This window comes from Telmatherina bonti, assembly GCF_933228915.1.
Source record: "Telmatherina bonti genome assembly, chromosome: 2".
Taxonomy (NCBI): domain Eukaryota; kingdom Metazoa; phylum Chordata; class Actinopteri; order Atheriniformes; family Telmatherinidae; genus Telmatherina; species Telmatherina bonti.
The window spans coordinates 29,316,537-29,342,661 of NC_136620.1; the positions used below are offsets into that span (position 1 = coordinate 29,316,537).

The following is a 26,125-nucleotide window of genomic DNA, read 5'->3' on the forward strand; positions in this document are numbered from 1 at the left end:
TTTCATGTCCAAACTGCTGCTGTTTGCCCTACGTGGGCCCAACATGGGCCCCAAGTGGGTGTGGGCCCCTGGGCCTGTGCCCTTAATGCCTATTGGATAATCCAGCCTTGCATTTGAGGGCCCAGGGGCTCCTACTGTCACACACACTGTGAAGACAGTCATAAGTTGCCTCTGCTATTACACAACAGATCTTGATGACTATTTTGAAACTGTGACCTTTGCCATGGGAATTTTAGAGAGACTGTTATGGTGTTGCAACTTGCAGCCATTTCTTTCTCTAAACTTAACACATAAAGTTAAAAAATTTACATTTGGTTGATAATTTCTCCCCTTTGATGGACCTTTACAAGAATTTATAACTCGTAAGATTTTGCTTTTGTTGAATGAGTTACACGGTTAAAGATGTGGAGAGTGCCACAAAGAATCTACCAAAGTCTCTCCAGCAGTTTTTCTTCTGTTGTTATTCACTTTTATTTTGAGAGTAAAGTGCGGTGAGGTATAGTCACAGATGTATTACTGGCACCTGATTGGCACCTAATCAATTAACAGACATATTGGAATGAGATTCAGGAACCAGTTGTGATCCCATGTGTCCCGAATCTGGAACCTAACTATCCTACAGGATAATAACACTCCCTCCCACAGAGTTCGGATCAACCCAAAGTACCGTCAGAATCTGAGAATGGAGAGGATGCAGTGGCCTGTCACACCTGGTGTAGACCTCAACCTGACTGAGCACTTGTGGGATTAACTTGGGCATGCTGCATTTTTCAGACACATTTGTCAAGGTCTTTCTGTTAGACGCATCTTAAAGAGTTTTATCCATATGTTGTGTGATGGTCTTCACTGCTTCACTCTTCTATTATATGTGCTCAGATGCTTGACAAGCTGTAATAATAGGCAGCTACTGTAATGTTATGTTCAGTAAGTACGTAAACATGCTATATAGGATTTTAGCCAAAATTATCTCTTCAAAATGTACTTATTAGTCAAATATATAGTATCCAGGCAGAAGAAATAAAATATAATGCATGTTTGTATGACAAGCTAGAGCATATTTGCTAATTATAGCAAGCTAATTTACATGTTAATTTAATTTGATCATTGATTTATTTGAGACATTCATGATTTCTCAACGTTTAAATGGCATTTCCTCATACTTGTGCATTGGCTTCACTTTTTAGAATCTGTGGCAACATCCATCTTGTATTTAGTTTATGTTTGTATTCTTCATTAAATCCAAGAACAGACGTTGGGTGATTGTTTTAATATATGCTGAAAACAAGAAAATCTGAAACTGTACTTTATGCATCCAATGTAGAGGAAAGAATATTTTCAAGGTCATGTTATCATCTTATTGATCAATAACACTTTTACTTTTGTTAATAACTTTTTTATTTGGATTACAAGAGCTTGATTTGAACTAATATAAGCTTTTTTGTTTTTTTCATGTAAAACAAAATGTAAAAATTAACCAAGTTATGTGCAAATTTAATAGTTTTTCTTGTAAGCACTAGTAGATATATATGTAATGGAATTTTTGTCAAATAATTTAGAATTATGCACAAAGTGAGGCAAGTGTTATTTTACAACACAGATCATTATGACAAATTTATTTTGAACAAAACGGCCCTTTATGGGATCTGGAAGCTGAAAAACTCTTGCTCTGTTCAGGTCATAACCAAACATACAAAGATCATATCTGTTTTAGTCTTTTTCATCTTTTTAAATACATCCAATTATTCTTCAGGCCAAAAAAAAACCACCTCTAAAATCCCCTTATTGATAGTACAACTTTACCATTTTGACTTAAAGTGACAGTACTGTTACTCACTTGTTTTTTTTTTTATTGTTGTGGGGGATTGCCTGAAAAAGATCCCGTACCAAACAACCATGAATAAATCAACAAAAGCTGAAACTATGAGTAGAAGTTCTGGTATAATGCTTTAGAAGTTTGCATAAAACCACACTTTAAATCTGCTTAGGTACATTTTCTGTATGTCATGCTCACCTACTATATGTCCCACACTTGAGCTGCACCTGCACTGTCATCCTACACACAAGGAAAGAAAGAATGGAAGGAGGAAGGAAACACTGAATACAAGAATTACAAATAAGAAAATATTTCAAATCTGTATCATATTAATATAAAGTTTATAAAACTTTACATTCTTAAATTAGTGATACATTACTCAACAATAAAGCAGTTTGAACCAGAATTATTTATCTTAAATCTGCTTGGACTTCGGGCTTTCCGTTTACAGTGTGACTCATTCAGTACAACCGTGACAGGAGAACAAAAGCCACCAGCTTAACCTGATGAAAATGTTCCTACTGAGCTCGGATCTCCCTCTGGAGGATTGATAGTTGCAGATCTACTGTATGTAGGTTCCAGTGAGGGTAGGTTACAGTGAGTAAACAGTATATGACTGGTTGAATGCTGGGAAGCACTCCTACATGTTATTATTCCTGTTAAAACAGACTTAAAAAAAAACAACTGTGATACAGAAGAAATCCCCAAAGTAGCTGTGATCGATGTGTGCCGTCATATAGACTATTACAGTATTTCTAAATCATATCATCAGGGCGCACAGCGAACACATTCACACAAACTCATAAAACGATAGCAGTTTCTGTTAAGTAGAATATTAGCATTTCTAACATTTATTCATTCAATTTGAAAATTATGAAAAAATTGTCCAGTTATTGTTTTTCTTCCTTTATTTATATTTTTCATCTTTGTGAAACATCACAGTTTTGTCATTATTTGATGTGACTGATAATATTATTAGCCCAGCCATACTTTTTTCATATTGGACACTCTAATACTGGATCCACTCAGACCATTATCATTATTGTGATTTATATTTATTTAATCAGTAGTACAGTATTGCACTAATTATTCTTTTCCATTGCAGGCGTGTTGATTGTCCAGGCCTTTTCAGAGCTTGTTGTAGGTTAAGCCCTGGGGTGGAAGGATTAACTCCTGATACAAAAGCAACCATAATTGTTACTAACATCAGGGACAGTCGGTTACCTGATGAACAGGACCCCTCCTCAGGGTATGGATGCAGGTGGGTAGTGACTGTGCCATTGTGTCATGAGTAGGTTTTCTTCTTGTTTGGTCTTAGAGCAGCTCACTGTTGCTTCCTTCGGTCTACAAAATACACAACTCTCAAAAATAGAGGTACAAGATAAGGACATTTCTGTACCTATAGGTACATTTTAAAGAAATGTTCTCTCAAAAGTACAATACTGGTCTTTAAGAGACCAGAAGCACACCTTCAGAGTACGAAAAAGGGTTCAAAGTAACATAAAGTACAAATTTGTACCATTTTGACCATAAGGGTACCTGCAGCATTGAAAATGTAATGTTAATGGCTGTAATGTTACAAACTAGAGCAGAGTTGAGTGATGACAGTAGTACTACTTAACAGTCATTTACTACACCAGACAATGAAGGTCAGATGCTGCAAACTAAGTGTATGGCTGGTGTCAGTATTTTGAGTTTTTGAAGATTATTTCTAGATTAAAGATAAGATAATATTGCTAAATTGCATGGACCAGGCCTAATGCTGTGAAAACATAAAAAAACATAACTTGATAAGGTAAGGTTGAACTTGATAAGGTACAAAAATAGACCAGAATTGAAGGATACAGAAATGTCTCTCAAAAGAGTACACCCCCAGCGACAAGCATTTGTACCTTTTTAGGTACAAGCTGGTACCTCTGTTTTTGAGTGTGTATAACAGCACAGATAGCTCAAACAGACAAAGTCCCAGTTATCCTCGTTATGCTTTTTCCAGATGAGCCTCAATCTGATGACCCATATCGGGGCCTAATTTCTCTGGGCCTGGGCTTACCCTCCAGTTGGTAGTGTTAGTATTATTACCTCCACCATGAATATATTGTTTTTTGTATGTGTGTCTTTTTTTTTCTTTCTTTTTTTTAATTTAATTTTTATTAACATTTTCATCAATGGAACAGAGGCAGTTCAATTATACAACAAATGACACCCAGTTTCCTTTGGAACACTGTCTACCCACCCAGTCCCCCACCCCCCCCTCCACCCAACCAGCACATTACAGATCTAGTGTCAAGGAGATGAGCCAACAAGGAAGGATTAGATATTATACTAGTCAGACAGCATTGAGAAGCCTCTTAACCCCATCTACTCTTTTTAACCAGGTTTGAATAGTAGACGAACTAGCATGGTTAAGTCTAGCTAAAGATAATTAAAGGTAAAAAATATCCAAAAGGGTGTACAACAGATGTTTTATTGAGAGGTCACGGGAAGGCAGCCACCTCTGGACTATTAATTTTTTAGCTGCAGTCATGCATGATAACCACAGCTGGTTTCTGCTTGATTGGGAATCTTGAATTGTCCAAGATAAGAGACAATGCAGGGTGTGTGTGTCTTTTAATTTGTGATGTCAACCTTGTATTTGGTCAAACATGAGATAAGATAAAATCAAATAAAATAAAATAAAATAAAATAAAATTAAAATTAAAAAATTTACATTATTGTTTTTGTCAGATGTATCTGATGGATCATTAGTTTGTTTGGGAGGAAGTTTTTTGACCCAGAGCTTTTGCTATATTTATTTGATCTGCTTTATTATTGTTTTATTTTGTTTTTTCCTACTTGTGCAGCACTTTGTGCAACTTTGACCATTGCAAGTGTGCTATAAAACTGAACTTGAACTCAAAAGTGTACACTGAGGTGATGTGTGTCTGTTGTGATGATGTTTTACACCCGTCAACTGACTTGTGACCTTTTAAAGATGCACTCTCCCCAAAGGGCGTATTGAGAAGGACAAAAAAAAACATGTCAGCTAAAATAGTCTTTGGCCTGGAAACTTTTTTCCACTCTTTTACATCACAACTTAATCTAAACCATATTTCAGATGTTCGTGTTCAGTTTATGTGAATGGCATATTTTGCTTCCAATTTAAAATTGAACATTTGAAAACCTATTTACTCCCACAAAGGAGCACATAATGACTCACAGAGACCTACAGAACAGAGAAACATCACTTGTTAGTGTGTGTTGAAATTTTAGATTGTGCTACAGTAGCAATATTTAGTCATACATGGAACGTAACATTGCTGTTGTCGATTTGATGCTTATTCATAACGCCTACACATCTAATTTCTATTAGATGAGAACAGGTAACAGCTATCAGATTTTGGCAGATCAGTTTCTTGCAACCTGTAAAAATGTTATGGAAATGCAGTGTTTGAGCATCATCAGTCTAATTTAATCCTGTTCAGTATGACCTAGTCATACTATTTATTGTCCCTTTCCTACAGGCAGTTACTGTTTCCCACAGGGCTAAAACTAATGGAGGTGATTCATGATAGCTGTCATGCGGGGAAGAAGTTCGCTGCTTTTTGTAAGAACCTCAAAAACAAACCTTGGAAATATCTTCTCAGACCTTTGCTATGGCTCCTCATACTTCCTTGCTATTTCCACCCCTCCACCCATTTACTCCTGTCTTACCAACTCTGAGCTGAATTCATTTCACAACCATACCAGAAAACACAAAAGATCATTTGCTGACGCAATTAGCCTCCCATCGCTATGGTAATCAGACACACTGTGGGTAACAACATCTCTTCCTGCAAACCAGGGCACATGCACACACACAAACCACGCTTTCTTGTACAGTTTTCTTTCCGTTTCTCTTCAGGAAGTTCTCGCTTAGTTCAACAGCCTTCAACTGTCTTTGTTATGCAAATGAGCCATAGAAAGTCTGCCATGTCGTTGCTGAGTACGTCTGCTTTCCAGACCAATGGAAAAATGTGTGTAATTGTAAATGTCATCTGTCTATATCTCCCATGCAGGGTCTCACACAGAACACTTTCAGTTGGAGATTACAAACAGTTCACAAGTTGAGAAAAGGATTTTAATGTTTGCTGGAATGACACCAGGTTCAAACCACACGCTGGTAATCTCAAGGACGGGTATGTACTCTCTCTCTCTCTCTCTCTCTGTTGAAAAATATAGCACAGGATTTCAGCTTTACAGTTAAACTTTATTTCGTTTATTTATTATTTTCGTCAGGGATTGGAAGGGACTGCTGCATACTGTACAGACAACAAGTCACATCTGAAAACATCTGCAACTTGTCAAAACCAAGAACAAAGGATAAAAACTGCACTAAAGCACCCTGCTTCAGAACCAGGCTGAAGTTTTGTTTCAAGGTAAGAACTGAATCCACATCTCACCAGAACCTGCCACTAACTGCTTAACTGACCTAGCATATTTATTAACAACATACTTTTATGCAGAGTTTAAATTACATTGCATGACTGTTTCAAACAGACTATTTAGGCAACATAAAATATTCAGCATTTTGGATTCTTGTCATGTTATACAATTAAATGTCCTTAAATGGGACACAAATTGTGTACAGTAAAGTATGAGTATGGAAAACAGGCTGGACGTTTTTCCTGTTGTGTCAGCTTTTCACAACAAAGAGAACACTGAGCTACTTTCAGGCTCCGGTCAACACCTCCTGGAAAATAAGCAAATGAGACCGTAAAGCACTGTCTCATTGCACACACTGGGAATCTAATGCAGGTTGTCTTCACTGGTTACCTGCTTTGTGTTGATCAGGATCGGGCAAAGATGGAGCAAAAAGAGCCAACAAGTGATCCTGCTGCTGAAGGGACTGAGGGGAGGCTCAGGGATTTGGCAATGAAATGGTTCATAGACACTCAAGTGCCACTTATGGTCAACAACGGTCTCTTCCCCACATGGTTCCTTGGCTTTATCACCAGAAAGTAAGTTTTCATTGAAAACACAACTAGAAGTATTAAACAGGTTTTATGTTTTGTACAAAAATTTGATTTTGGTGTATATGATCTTTTTTGCTTTTTAAAAACTACTTTTTTCTATTTACAATCTCATAATTATGTACAGAATTTCCACATGTTTTATGCTCACAAATTACATACTTTTATCACAGATTTGTTTTAGTCATCACAAAGACAAAAAGCAAAATATAATGACTTAATATTTATTTATTTATCGGGTTAGTTATTTAGTTACTTAGTTGGATTTAATTGTTGAATTGATGAGGAATCAGTATTATTGTCATGATTAATAATATTTATATTATTAATATCATTATTTTCTTCCTTAGTATGTATAGGTATGTATAAGTGTGTGTATGTACATATGTATGTATAGGAATGTACATATACATTTTCTTTTCTTAACTTCTTACATTTGTTTAGTTTGAAAAATAAATATTTAAACTTGAACTTGAAACTTAAAGGAGAATTTGTTATACCCCTGACATACTTTTGGTCCAATGGAAATTATACAGTTTGTGGCAAACCCACTCATCTATACTGTCCTGTCCTCTGCCAGACAGAAACACCCACATGAAAAGAAAGAGAGAAAGAGAGAGAGATTATTCTTGAGCTCAAAGTTGGCAGTAAAAGGTTGATGGAAAGGGCTTGGAACAAAATGTTTTCTTCCAAAATAAATTACATAACTATGTCTCAGTTTCCCCTAAAAGTCTTCCCATAAATTAAATAGACTCAAACACTTTATATCAAAGTTCTTCTTCATCTCTCTGCAGGGACGCTGAGGAAATACTCAGAGAAAAGGACCTGGGGTGTTTCTTGATCCGTCTCAGTGATAAAGCCATCGGATACATACTATCCTATAAGTGAGTATCTATCTATCTATCTATCTATCTATCTATCTATCTATCTATATATATATATATATATATATATATATATATATATATATATATATATATCTACATATATATGTGTGTGTGTGTGTGTGTGTGCGTGTGTGTGTGTGTGTGTGTGTACAGACATGTGTGTGTGTACAGATTAAATATGGGTCAAAAGGAATGTATTACCAATGCTTAGATGTGTATTTTTCCTGCTGCAGAGGCAGGGATCGATGTCGACACTTTGTGATTAACCAAAGTGAGATGGGACAGTTTGTTGTGTCTGGAGACACAGAGGGACACAACACAGTCCCTGAACTGATAGAGTACTACAAGAAGAGACCTATAGAGCCATTTGGAGAGTATCTGACATCTTCATGTTTTGAGGTGAGAATGACACTTCTTTAATTTTATTTAAGTAAAATCAGCCTGTAAAGACGATTAACCAGTGATTTTGTTATGGCAGGTCCTTGACGAAGAGCTGTATGATATGATCCAGGTTAGCCCCAAGGAAAAACCTGTCACTGTGCTAAGAGCTGGAAAGAACATACGAAAGCAGCAGACTGACACGGCCACAGTGCAGCAGCCAACACGGCCACCCAAGAACAACAGAACTCAAGAGGTAAGTTAGTCTATAAACTGCACTGACATGATTAGAAATACGGTGTGCTCGGATTAACTTAATTTACATATCCTTTCTGACTTTAAAAAAACCTGCATTTTGTTGGAACAGGAACTTCCACCTTTGCCCCGGAGGAGAGGACATCCTGACAGCAGTACCTTAAATGACCATGATAAGGTTCTTTATGCTCAGCTCAGGAAGCAAACGCCCAGAGAGAATCCAAGAGTCCACCATTTCTCGCAGGACTACTTACCTGGAGCTAATGCAGGAAAATCAGAGAGGTTGACTCCCAAGGATCAGAAAAATGGCAGATGTAGTCCCCCATCAAAACCAGAATCTGTTTACTCTGAGCTCAACCTGCTTGAGAACAAGAGCAGGTCTCTGCCGCTACTGGACAGCAACTTTGATGGAGAACAGTCTTATAGATTGAATGCACCCCCAAACACTCCCCCAAGACTTTCTCCCAAGCCAATCCGACAAGCTCCCAGGACTACTCCACAGTCAGAAAAGACAGATTTATGCAGCAGAGCAAACAACAGCTACAGCCTGGACAGCATAAGTGACACCGGAATATATCACCTGGCTGGCAGACCCTGCAGACGAAGTCCAACATCCTCTGACAACAGATCACTAACAGAAGAGCAGGACAGTTATTCTGTGTATGCTGAAGTTGCCAGTGAAGCCCTCGCTTTCGGCCATGACAGTACTTATGAGCAACTTCCTGATCACATGGAGACGGCAAAGTCAAAAACCAACAGTAGCACTTATGAACCTGTGGAGGACATCAGACACAACCCCAACCGCTCATCCTGGGGCCTAAAGGTTTGTAAAACGCTCGCATTAAATCATTCACTCTCTTTGTTGTGTCTAATGTTCTGCTATTTATATGATCATTTCATTCACTTTCCACAGAATGACAAGTGGAAATGGCTCCTCCCCGAAGCCAAGAGGAAATGGTGACGCTGCATCACCAGCTAACGAAGAACCTGTTTACCTAATGTATCATTTTACACTACTGTTACTCACTAACATACACTCTGTGAAATCTTTTCTTGAATCAGCAAAAAAAATCTGCTGTAACTTTGCTTGTTAATGTATTTACTGACAACTGGTGAAGCAATTACTTTAATTCTCCTGTAAGCGTTGTGCTACTGCGATGCTGTTTCATTAAACATGTTATGATGAATGAGAGGTTCTCAAAGTGGTTTTTTTTTTTACAATAGTTTCAATGAGAAGTTTGTGCAGCAATAAAACTGGAGGAATAAACTTGCTCAGTGTGCAGCATGTGATTCACAGTGAATCATATTCATTTGCTTCTCATCAACAGAAACTGACTTGGATTTATTTCATATTCTTTGCTTTGAGAATTTCCATTTCATTACACCATGAAAAACATACCTAAACAAAGAGAGATAGAAACAAATATGGAGTTTTTACACAGCATTTTGTGTGTGTGTGTGTGTGTGTGTGTGTGTGTGTGTGTGTGTGTGTGTGTGTTTGTGTGTGTGTGCTTGTGTGTGTGTGTGTGTGTGTGTGTATGAATGATTCAAAACACTAACAGCCACTCAATCAAGAGGAACAATAGGAGTAGATTTTGGTGTAAAGTATACTTTGGTGATGTAGCGCTAATGATTTCGTTTTCTGTCTTAAACCTGGATAATGTTTGTTTCAAGTGTCCGATATTATCGGCCAGCTGATATTATCATCTGATAATATCTGCATTAAAATGCAGCACTGAAAATGATCTGTATCGGTTTTTACTTTTTTAATGGCTTTTACACTATATATATATATATATATATATATATATATATATATATATATATGTATATATATATATATATATATATATATATATATATATATATATATATATATATATATATATATATATATATATATATATATATATATATATATATATATATATGTTAAATATTATGTATCAAACTTTTCAGACAAATATCTTTCAACTGTCATGTTAAGTTTTCTAGATATTTTTATTTGTTTGACCCAGACCACTCCAAAAATATCAATATTGGTTGATATTGGTAGTGGAACTTAAGAGTTTGACTAAATCAATATATCGGATATTGTTAGAAAGGCCAATATTGAACATCCCCAACATTAGGTTAAATGGACAAAATACAGACAATCTGAATATGCTCACACAAATCATCAAAAACTTTCCCTTTAAAAATGTTTATCCATCCATCTGAGCTGCATTTCACTGACAGGAAATATGATTTGCATTTAGATTTCTAATGGCAGCAATAAGGAAATTTGTCAAACGTGGGGAAATGTCATTTATTATCTTTTATCAACTGAAGCTATTTAACTTTCCTAAGTATAGCTTCATCGAGACAGTAAAGTGTCAATAAGGTTCAAAGCCCTGTGTGTACTTAATGCTTCCAAATATTGCCTCTCATGCAGATAAATAAAAATATAGTCATTACACTGTTTATAATTGGCTTCTGTAACAAATTAGGAAGTGAGGTGTTTCTCCTGTCATTCGTGTAGAACAAAGGAGGACAATATAAACTACTAAAATGTCAATTGTTGCTTTGAAAGAACAAATAAGAACTTTGTAATATTTCTGACACCCGCTCTTTCACAACTGACAGCTAAATGTTAAAGAGTCACTGGAAAACTGACAAACTGTGGAAACTTTTGTGAGACAGTAAGATTGTGCAACTGTGGATGCAACTTGGTAATGGGGCATGATAGTATATTTCAAATCTAAAATATACAGAAAATACACAAAAGAATGCTTTAATGCAAACATTTAAACTAAATCTTAACTAAACTTCTCTGTCCTTTTGCTTCCTCTCCTAATTTCTAGAATCCTTTATTAAGCAAATATAAGCAGTATATAAACACAAATTGTGATCATATACTGCGTTAATAAGTACAGCGTGTGACAAATGAAAGGAAAAAACAGAAAAATTGAATGTACTATTAAAAACTGTGCTTTTATTGGTATCAATTACCTAAAATAAGTCAACACACACAGCAACTGCTATGTTTGTGCCACCATTTTAATGATGGTGTCTCTGAATGGACAAGCACATCTATGTGTGGAGTGAAAACCTTCCAAGCTGAAAAACTGTGCCACTGACTAAGTTTGATGTTTGGGATAAATAATGCCTTCAAAAGCGCATAGAGGAACAGAAAAAAAAGTACACTATTCTGCAGTAGTTACCTGTTTTGCAGTGATTGTTGCACCTGACGCCATGGGATCCACTCACAGATCAAAAAATGTTCATGCGTAAAAGTTTGACTACTGATGATCACCGTCTTTTCATTCCTAACCATGCTTGGCATATAAAGCAATTTCCATGCAGTAATTATTACAAACTGCACCTTTAAAATTCAAAATGTATTAAAATATTATTCAGGTGTGTTCAAACCAAACACCTAAAAAAAATACTCTTCATTCTTAAATTTGTATTTCTTTACTTTAAAAAAATGCAAAAAGAACCAATATCGCTGCCTTAAAAAGTTTTTGAAAACAATATTGAGCACTTATAGTATACAGTGTCTTTGTAACACTAAATGTGAAAAGACAGCTGGTTAGAGTGAGGAATCTAGGAAGCCATTCATGTCCAAACAAAAAAAAAAGAAAAAAAAAAAAAAGCTTTTAACAGATGTCACCTGCTGGATGCAGGTGAATGCAACACCAACTCTCCTCCAGGAGATTTCACAGCCATTTTTCACATCACTGGCAGAATTACAATAAAAGTATTTAAATTAATTAAAAATAAGTATAAAATTAAACAACAATTAATTTAAAATTACAACTAAATTAAAACAGGATAAATCGTGTAGTGGTGGGTACATGACATTATTTTACAGATGTGGTAGTTTGTTGTAAAGTGCACAAATATTAGAGATGACATAAGGTGGGGATAGTGGTGTCCTACAGGTTTGATGGCCAGGGTGTAAAAACTGTTCTTGGTTCTGGATTTGATCAGTCTAAATCTCTGGAGATGTGATGGGCTCTCTTTTGAAACCAGTATAAATGGTGTCGTAATGGTGACCCAATTGTAAGTTAGAAACTCCAGATTAACTAGTTGGAACTCAACAATAAATGAATAAATGAAGAGGAAGTCAAGCCCTCTTTAAGATTTAATTAAGCACCATCACAGATCAAACAAAGATCCTCTCATGGATCCAGCTTCCAAACTGTTCAGGAAATTGAAGGATGGATCATCTCGTGAAATGGAGTGTGAGTGCCACTGTTTTTTCTTTTTTTATTCTGTCTCAACCCCAGAAACAGTAACTCGTGGTAATGGCTGCTTTACAGCCTCAGTATCACATTGCACCAGAAGCTTCTCTGCAGAAATCTCAATTAACAGATGTTCCCAGTGAGACCAGTAATTAATGAGGCCCCACAATCAGCATAATATTGGCCTGAATATTTGATACTGCCTTCATAAAAACAACTTGAGATAACAGAGAGTATTTACTTGCTGTTCTAATGGCTGCACACTGCTTAACTGACTTAATCCTCCTTAATCCACTACTATGCATTGACCAAATTAAATTCTATTTTTTGCAACTATCTTTACGTATTGATCAAAACATGTTTGAACAAATGTTTAAATGTAAAAGTGGTTTTACTCTTAGCAGATGCATGACCTTACATGTGTGAAGGTGCACCCATTGTCTTGTTTAGTATGACACATTGGAACAATCTAAAACCAATATGAATCATTAAAAAACATATAACATACAAATCTGCAGCCCACAGATCACCCATCAATTTCTTCCAGCATTTGATGGGGTTAACTGTGCATGTAGGATGTAATCATATTTGTAAATGCACAAGCAGCTCGGCCCAATGGGTCACATCGTTTTTTACAGGTGGCATTTATGACGGTTTCTGCTGGTGCAGTGTGTAGTCTTTGATCATACCAAGTGGGCGGTTTTAAGTTATATTACTCATTAATGACTCTTTGCTGATTAACAAAAATGATCTCTTCTTTTGTTTTTTTAACTTGCAGCAGCAGAACTCACAAAAGACGGCACACGGCAACGCAATTTGTTCAGAGAACATGGAAACGTGTCTTTATCAAAAGGCCAACAAATTTCTGACATGAAATACAAAATACAAATACGAAAGATGGCTGTAACCAACATGTCGTGGCTGACTGAGGCAGAAGATGAAAGCCACTTAAATTAACTCCAATGACAGATATATATGATATGAGATACCATAAGCATCATCTTTTAGTTTCACAAGCAAAAGTCACAAACTACATACTTGATGTATAAATGTCGCATAGTACATAAAGAATAAAATGTATGCATGCCCTTGAAGCCAAAACTATGCTTTAATATACTTCAAGTTTAGTCCATAGTCTCATAAAAACTGCAGTGTGTCATTGTAGGAAGACTTGTAGGAGGCAGTGCAACATACTGCAGGTAGATGAGTGGTTTTTTTGTATAACAAATCTGCCATTTCTTTGCCATTTTTAAACCCTAATATGTGAAAAGGATAACATTTTTTTCTTATTTTAATCAAGCCCTTTTAACTTAGTAAAACAAAAATAGAGATTGGTTCAGAGTCACAAAGTTTATGGTTTTTAGTGATTCACCTTCAACTAGTTACTAGTTGAAGAAAATACTAGCCACTAGTTACAAATAATTTCTAAAATTCAGTAGATTTCACAGCTGAAAAGACACCCTGAAAAAAGTCTGGAAGCGGTTGTTTTATGCCTTTTTCTGAGGAAGATGCTGGTGTTGTACTGTGGCCAAAACATGGTCCAGTTTGAGTGTTCAGCACTCTGCGAACCATACAAATTCTCCATCCAACACGCTCAGATACGGATATGGAACGTACTGTAGGAGCACAAGAAACAGCATAAAAGGCCAGCATGATTCAGCATAGTAGTGCTTTAAGAATACAATGCAATAGATACAATGTTGAAACAAAATATTACGAAGAAAGTTTTGTTACCTTAAAAAATCTGGAGCCCTTGAAATCATATTTTCAAAGTCAGCATACGAGAGTTTGTTGTCTCCATCCAAATCTGCCTCCTCTATGGTTTTCTCACACACCAGCTCCACCTCTTCCGGAGTCAGCTCCTCTTTTGTCAGCTTATTTAGAGTCTTCTCAAGGTCCTCTTTGCACAGGTAATTATCAACATTGAAATCTAAGATCAACAGAAATCATAGTGACTAATAACTGAATTGGAAACAGCTTTGGGAAATGGAATATTTAGGTAGGCACGCCTGGATGTTTTTACCGTATATCTTGAAGGCATATATTGCCTTGAGTTCTCTAGGGGCCATTTCACTGAGGACTGAAAACATATCCACAAATTCGTTGAAGCTGAGGTTCCCCATCCCGTCCTCTGAGAAGGACTCAACAATCCTGTTGCGGAATGGGTTTTCCTGCACAACAAAACAAGATCATGTTCAGATGTTCCAAAAACTGTTACACATATATGTAAATGCATTACTGGAACAAGTACCTTCCACCTAGCTTTAGAAAAATGCCCCAATGTTTGATAAGAAAAAAAAAACCCAAAACATAAACAACATCTATGTTTAATGAACGAGTGACTTTATATGCTTGAATTTCTCATATGCGCAACATAGTGGCTGAACAAAATCATCTGGCAGATTGTGCTGATCACAGAATTCAGCTGAGAAAGCTGACTCAGTCTTGTGAATATGTTGAAGCCAATCATTTCTTCTCCACTGATTAACCTCAACCCATAACCAGGGTTTTAAAATCCAGATAATTAGCTGGTTTGTCACATTTTTTTTTATTAATTCTGCAAGGAGGAAGCAATTGTTACACATAATTTCATAGAGAAACCAGAAGAGCAGCTTTAATGCCAACATAGCAGATGTTAATGACTGAACAGAAATTCCTCATGCATCATGGACCTGCTTTGACAAGACCTCCAAGAATTAGAACAGTAATTATAAATGTTGACTGACATTTATTTACCTCATTTTAATACAGTTTTACCATTTAATTCAAATACCCTAAACGAAGAAAGACTAAGCATACAAATGACTTGCTGCATCCAGCTCCAGTGTTCCTATGATGGTGGACATATACACAAGGAGCTTCTTGAATTTATTAGTTAGACTTCAGAAGAACCTGAGCCCGCCACATAATCTCTTCTGCTCATTACTCTCAGTGAGAAAGTCATATTTATGATTACGATGTTGTAAAGGGCTCTAGGTGACTGTGCATTGTCCATGCCTCATATGCTTTCATTGGTCTTCATCTTTCTCATACTGCCAATAGAAACCTGTTACCATGTGACACTTTTACAAGCCAGTGGTCAATTATGCTATAAAATGGTTCACATTTTAAGTCATTTTCCCCCCCTTTTTTTTTTTATTTTCAATTTTTTGTGAATAAGGAGTCCATGTTAATGCATCATTTATAGAAAGAAAGTTATGAGAAGTGATTGTGCTTTTCAGAGGCTTTGAAGTAAGAGGAGAATGAGTTAGGACAGAAGTGAAGCATTTCTTGGCACATTAACTTTGATTATTGGAAGTCCAATCAGATCCACTATGATAATGTCTAAATCATTTAAGTCCTCTGCTGGTGAGAATATAGATTTTATGCTGATTCACAATAGTGATAACATTTCTGTCCCTGGTGCACTGAAATGAAAAAAAAATAAATCTAAAAAGACAAAATGTAACAAGGTGCGGATGTAATGAATTACTGCAGGAGGGATTTTTTTGTTCTTCTTACCTTTAACTCTGGCATGTTGACAATTAATGCTAAAGGCAGTTTACAGTCAGGTTCATTGGTGTAGTCCATTGGTACAAGATGTGGAGCCAACTCATGATATCTGCCATGTAATCTAAAACAGAAAATGAAAACAGATGTTTAAAAAAAGTCGTTTTTTGTTTTCAACTTGTTGTCTTTGGATAAAAATCCCATTATGCTGCAGTTTGACTGTGAAGATCTGAAGACTTGCTGCACACTTCTTTCCCACTGCATCTTGCTGGAATGATTTAACAAAAGCAGTGCTGAATGAAAATAAATAATATTACCTTTACAGTAAACAGATGGTGCTTTAAACAGGAAATTGTTTATTTGCTGCACTGAAGCTGAGTGTTAATGTCAGGATGTCTGGAAAGTCAATATCTAACCAGCCAGCATGTCCATGTGGGGCTCATGAGGGTTAAATTAGGCTATGTGGGTATTGAGTGGGGATTGGCTTTAACTGGACAAATTTTGCATTCTCCAAGTGGTTTCAGTTAAACGGGCCAATTTGCAAAGCCCATGTGGTCTGGCTGTATGAGCCCCATCAGGCAGGTTGGTGGGGTAAGTGGGCATGGACATAAACAGGACAAATTTAAAAGCACATGTGGACTGGCTAAATGGGCTCAAAGTTAGGCCCCAGCTGAAACCCAGCCAGAGCTAACTGGAAACCCATATAGGCATACATAGGTGAGACCACCATGGGAACTGTGAGAGAAACTTGTGAGGACCCTCATTTGCAGCCCAAATTTAATCATTATGGGTCCCACATGTGCATGCTGGCTGGGTGTTTATAGCCTTTATCCTGCTCTTTGATATGTCAAGGGAGGTGAGCGTTGAGTTGTGTGTCTGCAGGAACTCTGTTGCAGGAGACGGAATAATTTAACCATTAAGCACAGCGTGATATGATACATCCTGTTTCTGAGACATTTGGTGTTGCTCAAATCCTGTGGAACACAATCTAATTCATGTCTTCTGTGCCTTAATGCAAACCAGAAAGCAAAAGATAACAGTATGAAAAGTTTGACATATTACACGGTAATAAATGGTAAATATCTCTAAAAATATGTTGCTACCTTTTTATTTCACATTTTGTCAAAGCGACAAATAAAGATATCATATTAAAATATTTGACTTATCTGATCTTTTGTTGTGGGTTGGATCTTAATGGGTCAATTACATAAAACTGACCAAGTTTCATTAGTTATTAAAAATCAACAAGAACAAAGTAAAGTTTCAATGTACCATCCCCTCAACAAATTTGACTCCAAGCTGGATTACATAAAGTCATCATGTTAACTTTTGGTTATATTTACAAAACTGCAGTTCGTTTGAACACAAGCAAGAAGTACAATTTTTTTTGCTTTCTGTAACTTGCAGCGGTGGACAGAAAGTGTCCTACAAAGGTAATAAAGAACAGGATCCTTCCGTGGCCTCTGCTGATTTCTTTTTGTGTTTCTGTAACATTACCAACTTAGCATTTCCTTTCTTCAAGCAGCTTTTCACTTTCCAACTTCTAAAACAAATGACAACAGATGCTGAAACACGAGGATCACTGGTTAATCTCATTAAAAACATGTCAGCCATTTCTACATAGCAGCTAGCAGATGAGTGACAGGAAGAGACAGATCCCGCTGCTCATTCAGTTATAATACCTCTATGAAATCTCTGGATATATTCATATCATCTTTTTAGAGTGTGTCAAAAGAGCTGGAAATGTGACACTTGACCGGTGCCAGAGAAAACAACACCTCAGTCAAAGGGTCAACATGGCTAACAAAGGTTTATGTGACACACTGAAAGGCTGAAACCCGTCAGAACATGAAAGATCTTCATCGGTGCTTGCTAGCAAACCTATGCTGTGACACATATTGACATAATCAACTGCATGTTTATTGCCATTCATAGATATAATTTTCTGTATCTGTCCTGACTTTTAATGTTCAAGTTTATTAGCTAAGTTATTACTTCAGAAGGGCAACATTTTGGATTATTTAGTTACATTTTTATTTTACATTTGCTTATATGATGGATGTCATTTCACTTAGGCTTACTGGTGGAAACTCTTAAGAATTTTAACAAATAATTTTATCACATCGCTATGGATTTATATGAAAAAATCTGGCCTATCAATGACATTCAGTTTAGCTCCATTATTTATTTATTTTTTTTATTGTTGTGTATCTGTTGAAACAACAGTTTCCAGTAAATGTGTAATGATTTTCCCCAGTTATGCAAAAGAAACACTGACAGTGGGATTTAAATGCATTTAAAACACTTTATCTACAAATTAAATTAGCCTCAGGTGGAAAGATTTCAGGGATTAAGCTTTGTATAGGAACAAACTGCAGTCTGAAGAGGTGATCTTTTCTGCAGATTTTTGCAGTACAAAAATGGCTTGTGATTTAACAGATAGTGTTCCTAAACATGTCCACAGCCACTTACCTACACATGGAAATACATGACATACTCTATGTAGAACATAAAGCATACTATGACTGTCTTAGGGTAGAAGCAGGAAAATTAATTGTTTTTTTTAAGATGACAAAAATAACAATTTCATATGATAAGAATCCCAAGTGAAACACTTACCGCAGAATTTCCTTACGAGTGAAAAACGTACAGTCCTGCAATAAGAACAAATATCATTTCAAAACACAAATATGAAAAAATACTTAACTTTGATCTTTATAGGAAAAGGTTTAAATCACAATAATTGTCTGCAATGAGCACTCAGTGACATCTGAGTCACATTCAAAGGCATTAAAGCTCATTCATTTCCGAACTGCTTATTCCAATTCAGGGTCGTGGGGAAGCTGGAGCCTATCCCAGCTGGCTTTGGGCGACAGGCAGGGTACACCCTGGACAGCTCGCCAGTCCATTGCAGGGCCACACACAGAGAGATGAACAACCACACTCATGCTCACACTCACTACCTAACATGCATGTCTTTGGATGGTGGGAAGAAGCTGGAGTACCTGGAGAGAACCCACGCATACACGGGGAGAACATGCAAACTCCACACAGAAAGGCCACTGACCAAACCAGCCAAGGATTGAACCAGCGACGTTCTTGCTGTGAGGCCACAGTGCTAACCACTGCGCCACCGTGCAGCCCCATTAAAGCTCATATGCATGACAATTAAAAGCTTTCCCCAGGCTTCTTTTAAAACAGTGATGTGTGTGTGAGTACAGGCAGAAACATGATCTGATGTTGTCTGACATGCATGTGTTGGCACACACATTATCCAACAGCCCAACAGGAGGCACCTCAGTTTACATTTGCCTTTTGTATCCAGCTGTCTAAGCTGTGCTCCTGGGTGTAAGAAGCAGGGTACAGTCATCTGTTCAGCTCTAGAAGCAAATAACAAAACGGAAGCTTTCCTGGACTGCCGTTCTCAGACATATTTATTCAATACATTTCAATACAACAACTGACTGACAGTAATTAAAGCTAAATCTGATCAGCCATCAAAATCATCAAGTTTCCTTCAAAAACAACTTGGACACATTCTAAGAGGGGCTTTTTAAGAGCTGCTGCAGTAACCAGAGAGGCTCTTGAGAACTAAACAGAGTCCTGAGAGTAGAGTTTCACAGCATATCACTAGCTTAACATCAATTATTAAGACCACATCCAATCACATGATAAACCTGTGCACATGGAGATGCATATTTTCATGGGAAAACCTGGATTGTTTGAGGAAACAAAAGGGAAAGTCTTCTCAGGCAATAACTCAATGTAAACTCTCCAGTTTTTAATGTAATGAAATCTAAACCCACTACTATCACAGTAGTTTAAACAGTAGCATCATAACTTGGAATACTTGTAGAAAAATTAAACAAATCCGTCATTATCCATCATTAAGTGAAATGGTAAGGAATCCATCAGCATTGAAAGTCAAAATACTCAGGAAGTATTGGACTTCGCATTTATTTCTTGCTTCATCTTCCATAAGCTTGTTTTCCTTTATTATTTTCTAACCACTGAACATAAATGATAATAGCTGTGATTATATTTTCTCATTCATGCAACTAAACGCAGATAGGCTAGCTTACCTGATAAGCATCAAGCTGCTCATCGGTGAAGATTGTTTGCTTATTTCCCATCTTTATCAAGTAATCTGTTGCTTGTAAACATTCACAACAATGAATGTCCAAAGCCTTTTTTCAGTGAAAGGCATTTATAAGCTCTGCAGAGTCGGGGTCTCCGCTTGAGTTGGGATAGCTGAAAACACTTAAAAAAGGTTGTTGATATCTGCCCAAGAGATGTCTCCCATAGCTGCAAAAAGTAGATGTAAATAAAAAATAGAAAAACAAATTTAAAAAAAAGAGGCAATAGAATCCAGTTATGAAGGATCCAGAGCTGTAGATGTGTACTGTGCAGCCCGAGGAGAGCAAACTGATCTGCCTCGCCTTAAGAAGCCAGATGGTGTGTACCCTGGACTCCAAGCAAACCAATGATACATCAGGCAAATAAATAAATAAATTGGACCAGAAAATGCTGGTAATAGGGGTTATTTAACTGCAATGTGGAACACTTAGATAATTGCTTTCGCCTTCAATCAATTATGCTGTTATAACAACAAAAAGAATAATAAAACATATTTCATTTGAATAAACTGCTGCTGCTGTATAGCCACTTAAATTTGGGACTTTTTTATAGTGAATATTAGGGCACCAAATTAATTTTAAGTAAAGGATCTTTTAAAGCATATATACACTGCCACACTAAAGACATTAAAATAAACTTTAACTTTAAACCAAAACATAGTTTTCTGTCTTTATTTAAATAATAAATAAAAAAAATAAATCATTTTTATGAAGAGTTTTACTCCTAAATGTTTTGCTTTTGCACGTGTATTAATAAAGCTGTTAAGCAATTTTTTTTCCCTTCAGATTACAAAATATATAATAAATATAAATAAATAAAAGAACCATAGTAAGCTTAGGGTACTTAAATGAAACGATAATAATAATAGGAAGAAGATACTAAGATACAAAAAATGTTTTCAAAACATCCTCTTTGTGAAAAAAACACAAGTTTACATTGAGACAAATAACCTGTTGCACCTTCAGCAACATCTGACAGAACGATGGTTTTTACACACATCTTCATGTGATGCTGCCTCCGCCTTTGCTTTTTCTCTGCTGTGCTGCAGAGACTGATGTCCGTTTATAATCCACCACCTGCCCGCTTTCACAGTTCAGCGGTACAGTAAGCGTGTCCTTACTGCACCCCAGGACAGATGACAATTTCACACATTATCCAAATAATCACGGTTTTGATTTTCCTCAGCTAAGCAGTAACTCTTTGTTGCATTTGGGAGCTTTGTAATTGACAAAGTTGCCCAGGATGGATTCCAAGCGAGAAAAAGACCAAGGTAAGTTGTGATGGAGAGCTTGTTGCTACGTCGCTATGCTATTAGCCACTAGCAGCGTATGCTACTGCAGCTAGCTGCTGAGCCCCAAGATGAGACGCGGCAAACAACCTATTGTATTTTACACCACGTCTTACGTGTGTCATCACAAGAGAAAAGGGGAACTGCTACCGTTTTCATACGATAACCCACCCACTTTCATCCGGCTGAATCATCCCCACATGAATACACGCAGCTGTCCCACAGGAACAACGCTCATAGCTAACAGTCAGGTAGCTAACAATGCTGCTTGCTCAACACTAACGCTAAATTGAATATTGGTACATGTATTTTTTGCATGTGCAGTACAAAACTGACCTTGGTTGCCCCTGCTTTTCTCACTTGTACAGATTTATATTTTGAGTAGGTGGTACACCCTACTAAACTGAATACGTTTTCCTTTTTCTCTCTCTATTTTATACTTTAAAGTCTGTGTTTATCCAAATTTGACAAATTAACAGGATGATAGGAAGAAAAGCAGACAGCAGCATCATTATCTCTGGTTAGGAGAAATGGTGCTCATAGAGGAGAATTCCTGTCTAGCACACTGACACTGCCTGAAGGAAACTAAGGCGAATGTAAAACTGCCTCAGTTGCTACTCATGCATGCTACGGGCAATATATTACACAACAGTGCACACATCTGCCCGTTTGTGACCCTTTACTCTGGAGATTTTCTGCTAAAGGAGGACGACTGTCTGCTTTTTCCACGGTTATCAGAGCAAATAACTCTTCCAGCAATTTCTTTTGCCTTGCTGACTCAGATGTTGAGGATCTGTGGCCACATTGAATCTGTAAAGACAGAAAAAGGATCACGTTTTTCTTATGCACAGTGTTGTCTCTTTTATTCTTACAGATGCAGACTGTGAGAAGGTAACTGCTGTTCTTCTCAAGTCTCGTACAGGAGAATTTGAGTTGGAGTCAATACTCTTTCTCAAACTGCGAGGTCTTGGTAAGATGCAATTGCTGTATCATTGTTTAATGTTAAAATGCATTGTTATATATATATATATATATATATATATATATTTTATTTAAATGTCTGTCTTTAGGTATACATGATCTTGGCTGTATCGGGGAATGTATGAACTTGGAGAGACTGGACCTATCTGGAAATAACATCACTAATTTGGCTCCTTTAGCACCTCTTCGACTTCTTGCTGTGTTAAATCTATCAGCTAACAAGATCTCTAACTTGGGTATGATTACAGACATGAAACTGTTTTAATTTTCATGGTGTGTATATTTATTTATCAAAGATAATAATTATGTTATATTAATGAAATTATTTGACTTCTTCTATTTTTCCAGACCCCCTGCACAGCTGTGAAAGTTTACAGAACTTAAATGTGGCTGGTAATATTATTTCCAGGTATGATAGTAAACTAATTTTTATCATTTCAGTTTTCACTGTCTAAATTCTCTGTAATGTTACCATGCCAACTCACCGCATGAATTTAAATTAAATACTGAAATATTTTTTGATAACCTATTTCATTTTTAGTGTTTTCATTACCTTTATTCTAAAATGCCCTAATATCTGTTCTGTTTTTTCTCAGCGTTGAAAACCTACATTGCCTTGTTTCTCTGAGAAAACTTGAAAACATACGTCTGAAAGATAACACGTACAATTATACTAATCCAGGTAAATTTTGTGATTTTTAATATTTCATTGATTAAAAGAAGAGTAAGCTAACTACAACTTATTTATGCCAGTTTGCAGGAACACATCCTATAGATCTGTAGTGCTTGAGATGTTCCCACACATTAAGGTTCTGGATGGTAAAATATTTCTTTTTCCATTTTTCTCTTTATCAAAACGCTTCAATTTTAACATTAAAAATTCTGATTGTATATACAGGTATTAAGTGTGTATTATCTATTGTATTTTAAAATGTAGGTGAAAGAGTTGTCGGACGAGGGAGTGACTTGTACCAGTTATGCAAAGACATCGATGACACCATTAAAGGTATTTCTTTTTATTTTAATGAGGTGTATGCCTTCATACGTGACTTGTAACTTATCAGAATGTGCTCTCTATTATTATATTTATCTGAAAAACAAAATCTCTATCACATCACTGACGTCTGAGATGCAGCTGTGTTTGCCTGCGATTAAATAAAATCTTTTTACTGAAGTATTGTGGATTTTATCTTTCTTTAAAATCTTTCTTTAACATTAGCTGGATCATACAAGAATGGACAGCTTCTTGAACAACCTGACTGCAAGCCATGGGTGGAAGACAGTTACTGGGAAATAAAGCGATCCAACAATGCCATCATTGATGAAGCCTACAAACAGTTTAATGGTAAAATGTTTTCTGTGGTTTTCCTCAATGAAAGTGTTTTTTTTTTATGTTGATCTTAGAGCATGCAACTGGGCTAAATTTGCAGCAGGCTATCTTTTCCATGAAATTCTTTTCTTTCCTTTTTTTTTTTTCCTACAGATGTACTTCATGAATGCAGACTCCTCAACAACAGAGCCACTCATATTATTTCACAAACTGAAAGATCCATGAGCTTGAAGAAGCAACCAAAGCAATATGCCATCTGAGTTGGGCTATTTTCTACATATTTGTGTGCAATATTTTGCAACTTTTTTGTTGTATGAATTACCATGGCTATTGTACTGTAGCTTTTTCAAATAACCAAACTGTATCCAAATGCTTTATATTTATCATTGCTTGAAACACATGCCCTGTGTTGCAATGTTCGGCATTTACTGTGACTGTGTGCATCCTATGCATAGGTTGACAGAAGAAACATATTGGTGGTTTGAAAACCTTTACCCATACTGATACCCCTCAGTCTGGTTCAAAGATGTCTTAACTTGCACAATGTGCATTTTGTACCATGCTTTAGCCTGTATTTGTGCTGAGAGCTTATGAAGATTTATATAGGTCATTGGTTATTTAAAGCTTTTTGCTTTAGCGTTGCTGGTTTGGGGAGTTAATGTGTCCCATGCTGTATACTTCCTGTGTAAGTTGCATTTTTGCAAAATGTGATTAGATGATTGTTCCAGCTGTTTCTACTTGTTTTATACCATGAAGTTTATTATGCTTACAACCAACTTCTGCAAAATACAGCTGTGTTAAAAACGTACAAAAGTGTATTTCTCTCATTATTCTGTTTTTTGGTTAATTTAAGACAACTGACTCACCAACACATAGCACAGCTGCTACAACCAAAGCAAAAATAGGGTAATAAATTATTAATTACGATGGGATTAAAAACCCTGTTTAAATCAGGTGTGGAATTGGTGGAAGCAGCTCACTGGTGCCACTTGCTGGTGAAAGTTAAAAGCTACATGTGTATTACAATGTATAAAAAAAAATAATTTTTTTAGAAAAAAACATTCAATTAGTTTTACGAAGAGGTATATTTTGGTGTATTTTCTTGTGTTTGTTTTGTTTTACCTCCAGTTGTATATTTTTTGTAAACGCTATTTGTTGACAAGACAACTTCTTTTTTCTTTTTTTTTTTATATTTATAATTTTTTATTCAGATTATATTTTGACGAAGATTTAGATTAATAGGTTTACTGGAACATATAAATGTAAATGACACGAAGTATGAAATCATCGGCTAATTGTGTTTGAAATATTATATTTTGAAGGACGGAAGTCCTCCATGAATATGATACATTTGACAAGTGCAGCTAGCTACTGCTACATCGACCTTGGCTAGCTCAGGATGGCAGGAACGGCGTGGAGGTCAGCGGTATGTATATTAAATGCTCATACGTATGTCTCAAGTATGGTACAGAATGTTTGGATGTTGGTGTTAATCTATTGCCCGATGTGAGGGTATATTATTCTTTCACAGAAATAAATAATCAAGGTACAAAGCCAATATTGGCAGTGCTACAGTACTTAGCTAGCCATTAGCATTCAGGTTACTTGCTAATAGTTACTATAGCAACCAGACTCTTGACCGCTATCTAGCTAGCCAGTTAGCTGATTAAAGGTTTAATTCGTGTTATAAAACATCATAAGAACAGTTTGTAGCTGTCTGCACAAGTTGAATATTTCTGGTAAAGCTAAGCTATGGAAACAAATCTCTATCGTCTACAGATTGTTAATCTGCTAAGAAAGTTGGGTTTATCCATCAATGGCAAGGACAAAATCAAACCAGAAGAAGTAAGTTAAGCATAAGTAATATTCAAAACATTGACTGTCGTTGCTGCATAAGAACGAGATTGTTAGCTATTCCCCTTAGTAGTGATTTATTTTAATTCAAATCTTCGTTAGGGTCTTCATTTAAGAAAAAAAGATTATCATAACATCCACTTTTCCATATTTACTCTTGCCCTTGCCAAGACCTTTAAAGGTGGAGTATGAGGGCACCACCCGTATCGCATGTCAGTCTTTTCATGGTGAACAGCGCATGGTAATTGGCTGAATATAACATAAAAGCAAGGTCAATAAACACCATTTCAGTATAACTGATATGCTGTTCACAAACAAAAGATTTCTCTGAAGGAACATTTTATGAAGGAGCTATTTTATTTGGAGGTATTCATTAAGATAAAAACAAAAAGAGAATCCATTATGTGGTAATAAAGTATATTCAAAGTTTCTAGCACGATGCCATCCACTTATAAGGTGCTGGACATCTGAAGTGATCAGACGTCAACTACTGCAG

General features: G+C 36.3%; 4 protein-coding genes across 5 annotated transcripts in view; 3 read left to right on the plus strand and 1 right to left on the minus strand.

Annotated features, from left to right (window-relative positions):
* Positions 1 to 5,912: 5,912 nt before the first annotated feature.
* On the plus strand, positions 5,913 to 9,282 carry LOC306769037 (uncharacterized protein; the record flags this gene model as incomplete). Its single annotated transcript, XM_079257537.1, has 8 exons — positions 5,913 to 5,967; positions 6,068 to 6,207; positions 6,623 to 6,789; positions 7,596 to 7,685; positions 7,922 to 8,087; positions 8,167 to 8,322; positions 8,434 to 9,144; positions 9,235 to 9,282. 8 exons carry the CDS (start codon positions 5,913 to 5,915, stop codon positions 9,280 to 9,282), a joined length of 1,533 nt encoding a protein of 510 aa, XP_079113663.1.
* Positions 9,283 to 14,144: 4,862 nt separating this feature from the next.
* Positions 14,145 to 20,209, minus strand: cib2 (calcium and integrin binding family member 2; the record flags this gene model as incomplete). Of its 2 annotated transcripts, XM_079248265.1 has the most annotated exons (6): positions 14,145 to 14,166; positions 14,285 to 14,480; positions 14,574 to 14,721; positions 16,052 to 16,163; positions 18,659 to 18,693; positions 20,122 to 20,209. In XM_079248265.1, 6 exons carry the CDS (start codon positions 20,170 to 20,172, stop codon positions 14,145 to 14,147), a joined length of 564 nt encoding a protein of 187 aa, XP_079104391.1. The 2 variants fall into 2 exon arrangements, with proteins under 2 accessions (XP_079104391.1, XP_079104392.1); XM_079248266.1 differs by lacking the exons at positions 16,052 to 16,163; positions 18,659 to 18,693 and having other exon boundaries at positions 20,122 to 20,172.
* A 1,164-nt stretch (positions 20,210 to 21,373) lies between these two features.
* lrrc61 (leucine rich repeat containing 61) lies at positions 21,374 to 24,322 on the plus strand. Its single transcript, XM_079254359.1, has 9 exons — positions 21,374 to 21,446; positions 22,339 to 22,434; positions 22,535 to 22,681; positions 22,794 to 22,854; positions 23,042 to 23,127; positions 23,199 to 23,264; positions 23,383 to 23,451; positions 23,665 to 23,790; positions 23,929 to 24,322. Exons 1-9 carry the CDS (start codon positions 21,419 to 21,421, stop codon positions 24,033 to 24,035), a joined length of 786 nt encoding a protein of 261 aa, XP_079110485.1. The 5' UTR covers positions 21,374 to 21,418; the 3' UTR covers positions 24,036 to 24,322.
* Positions 24,323 to 25,174: 852 nt separating this feature from the next.
* idh3a (isocitrate dehydrogenase (NAD(+)) 3 catalytic subunit alpha) overlaps positions 25,175 to 26,125 on the plus strand; it is a gene marked incomplete at its 5' end in the record, with an annotated part of 7,435 nt that continues 6,484 nt past the window's right edge. The window contains 2 exon segments of the mRNA XM_079249333.1: positions 25,175 to 25,201; positions 25,555 to 25,620. Of these exon segments, the coding sequence (XP_079105459.1) occupies positions 25,175 to 25,201; positions 25,555 to 25,620 (93 nt within the window).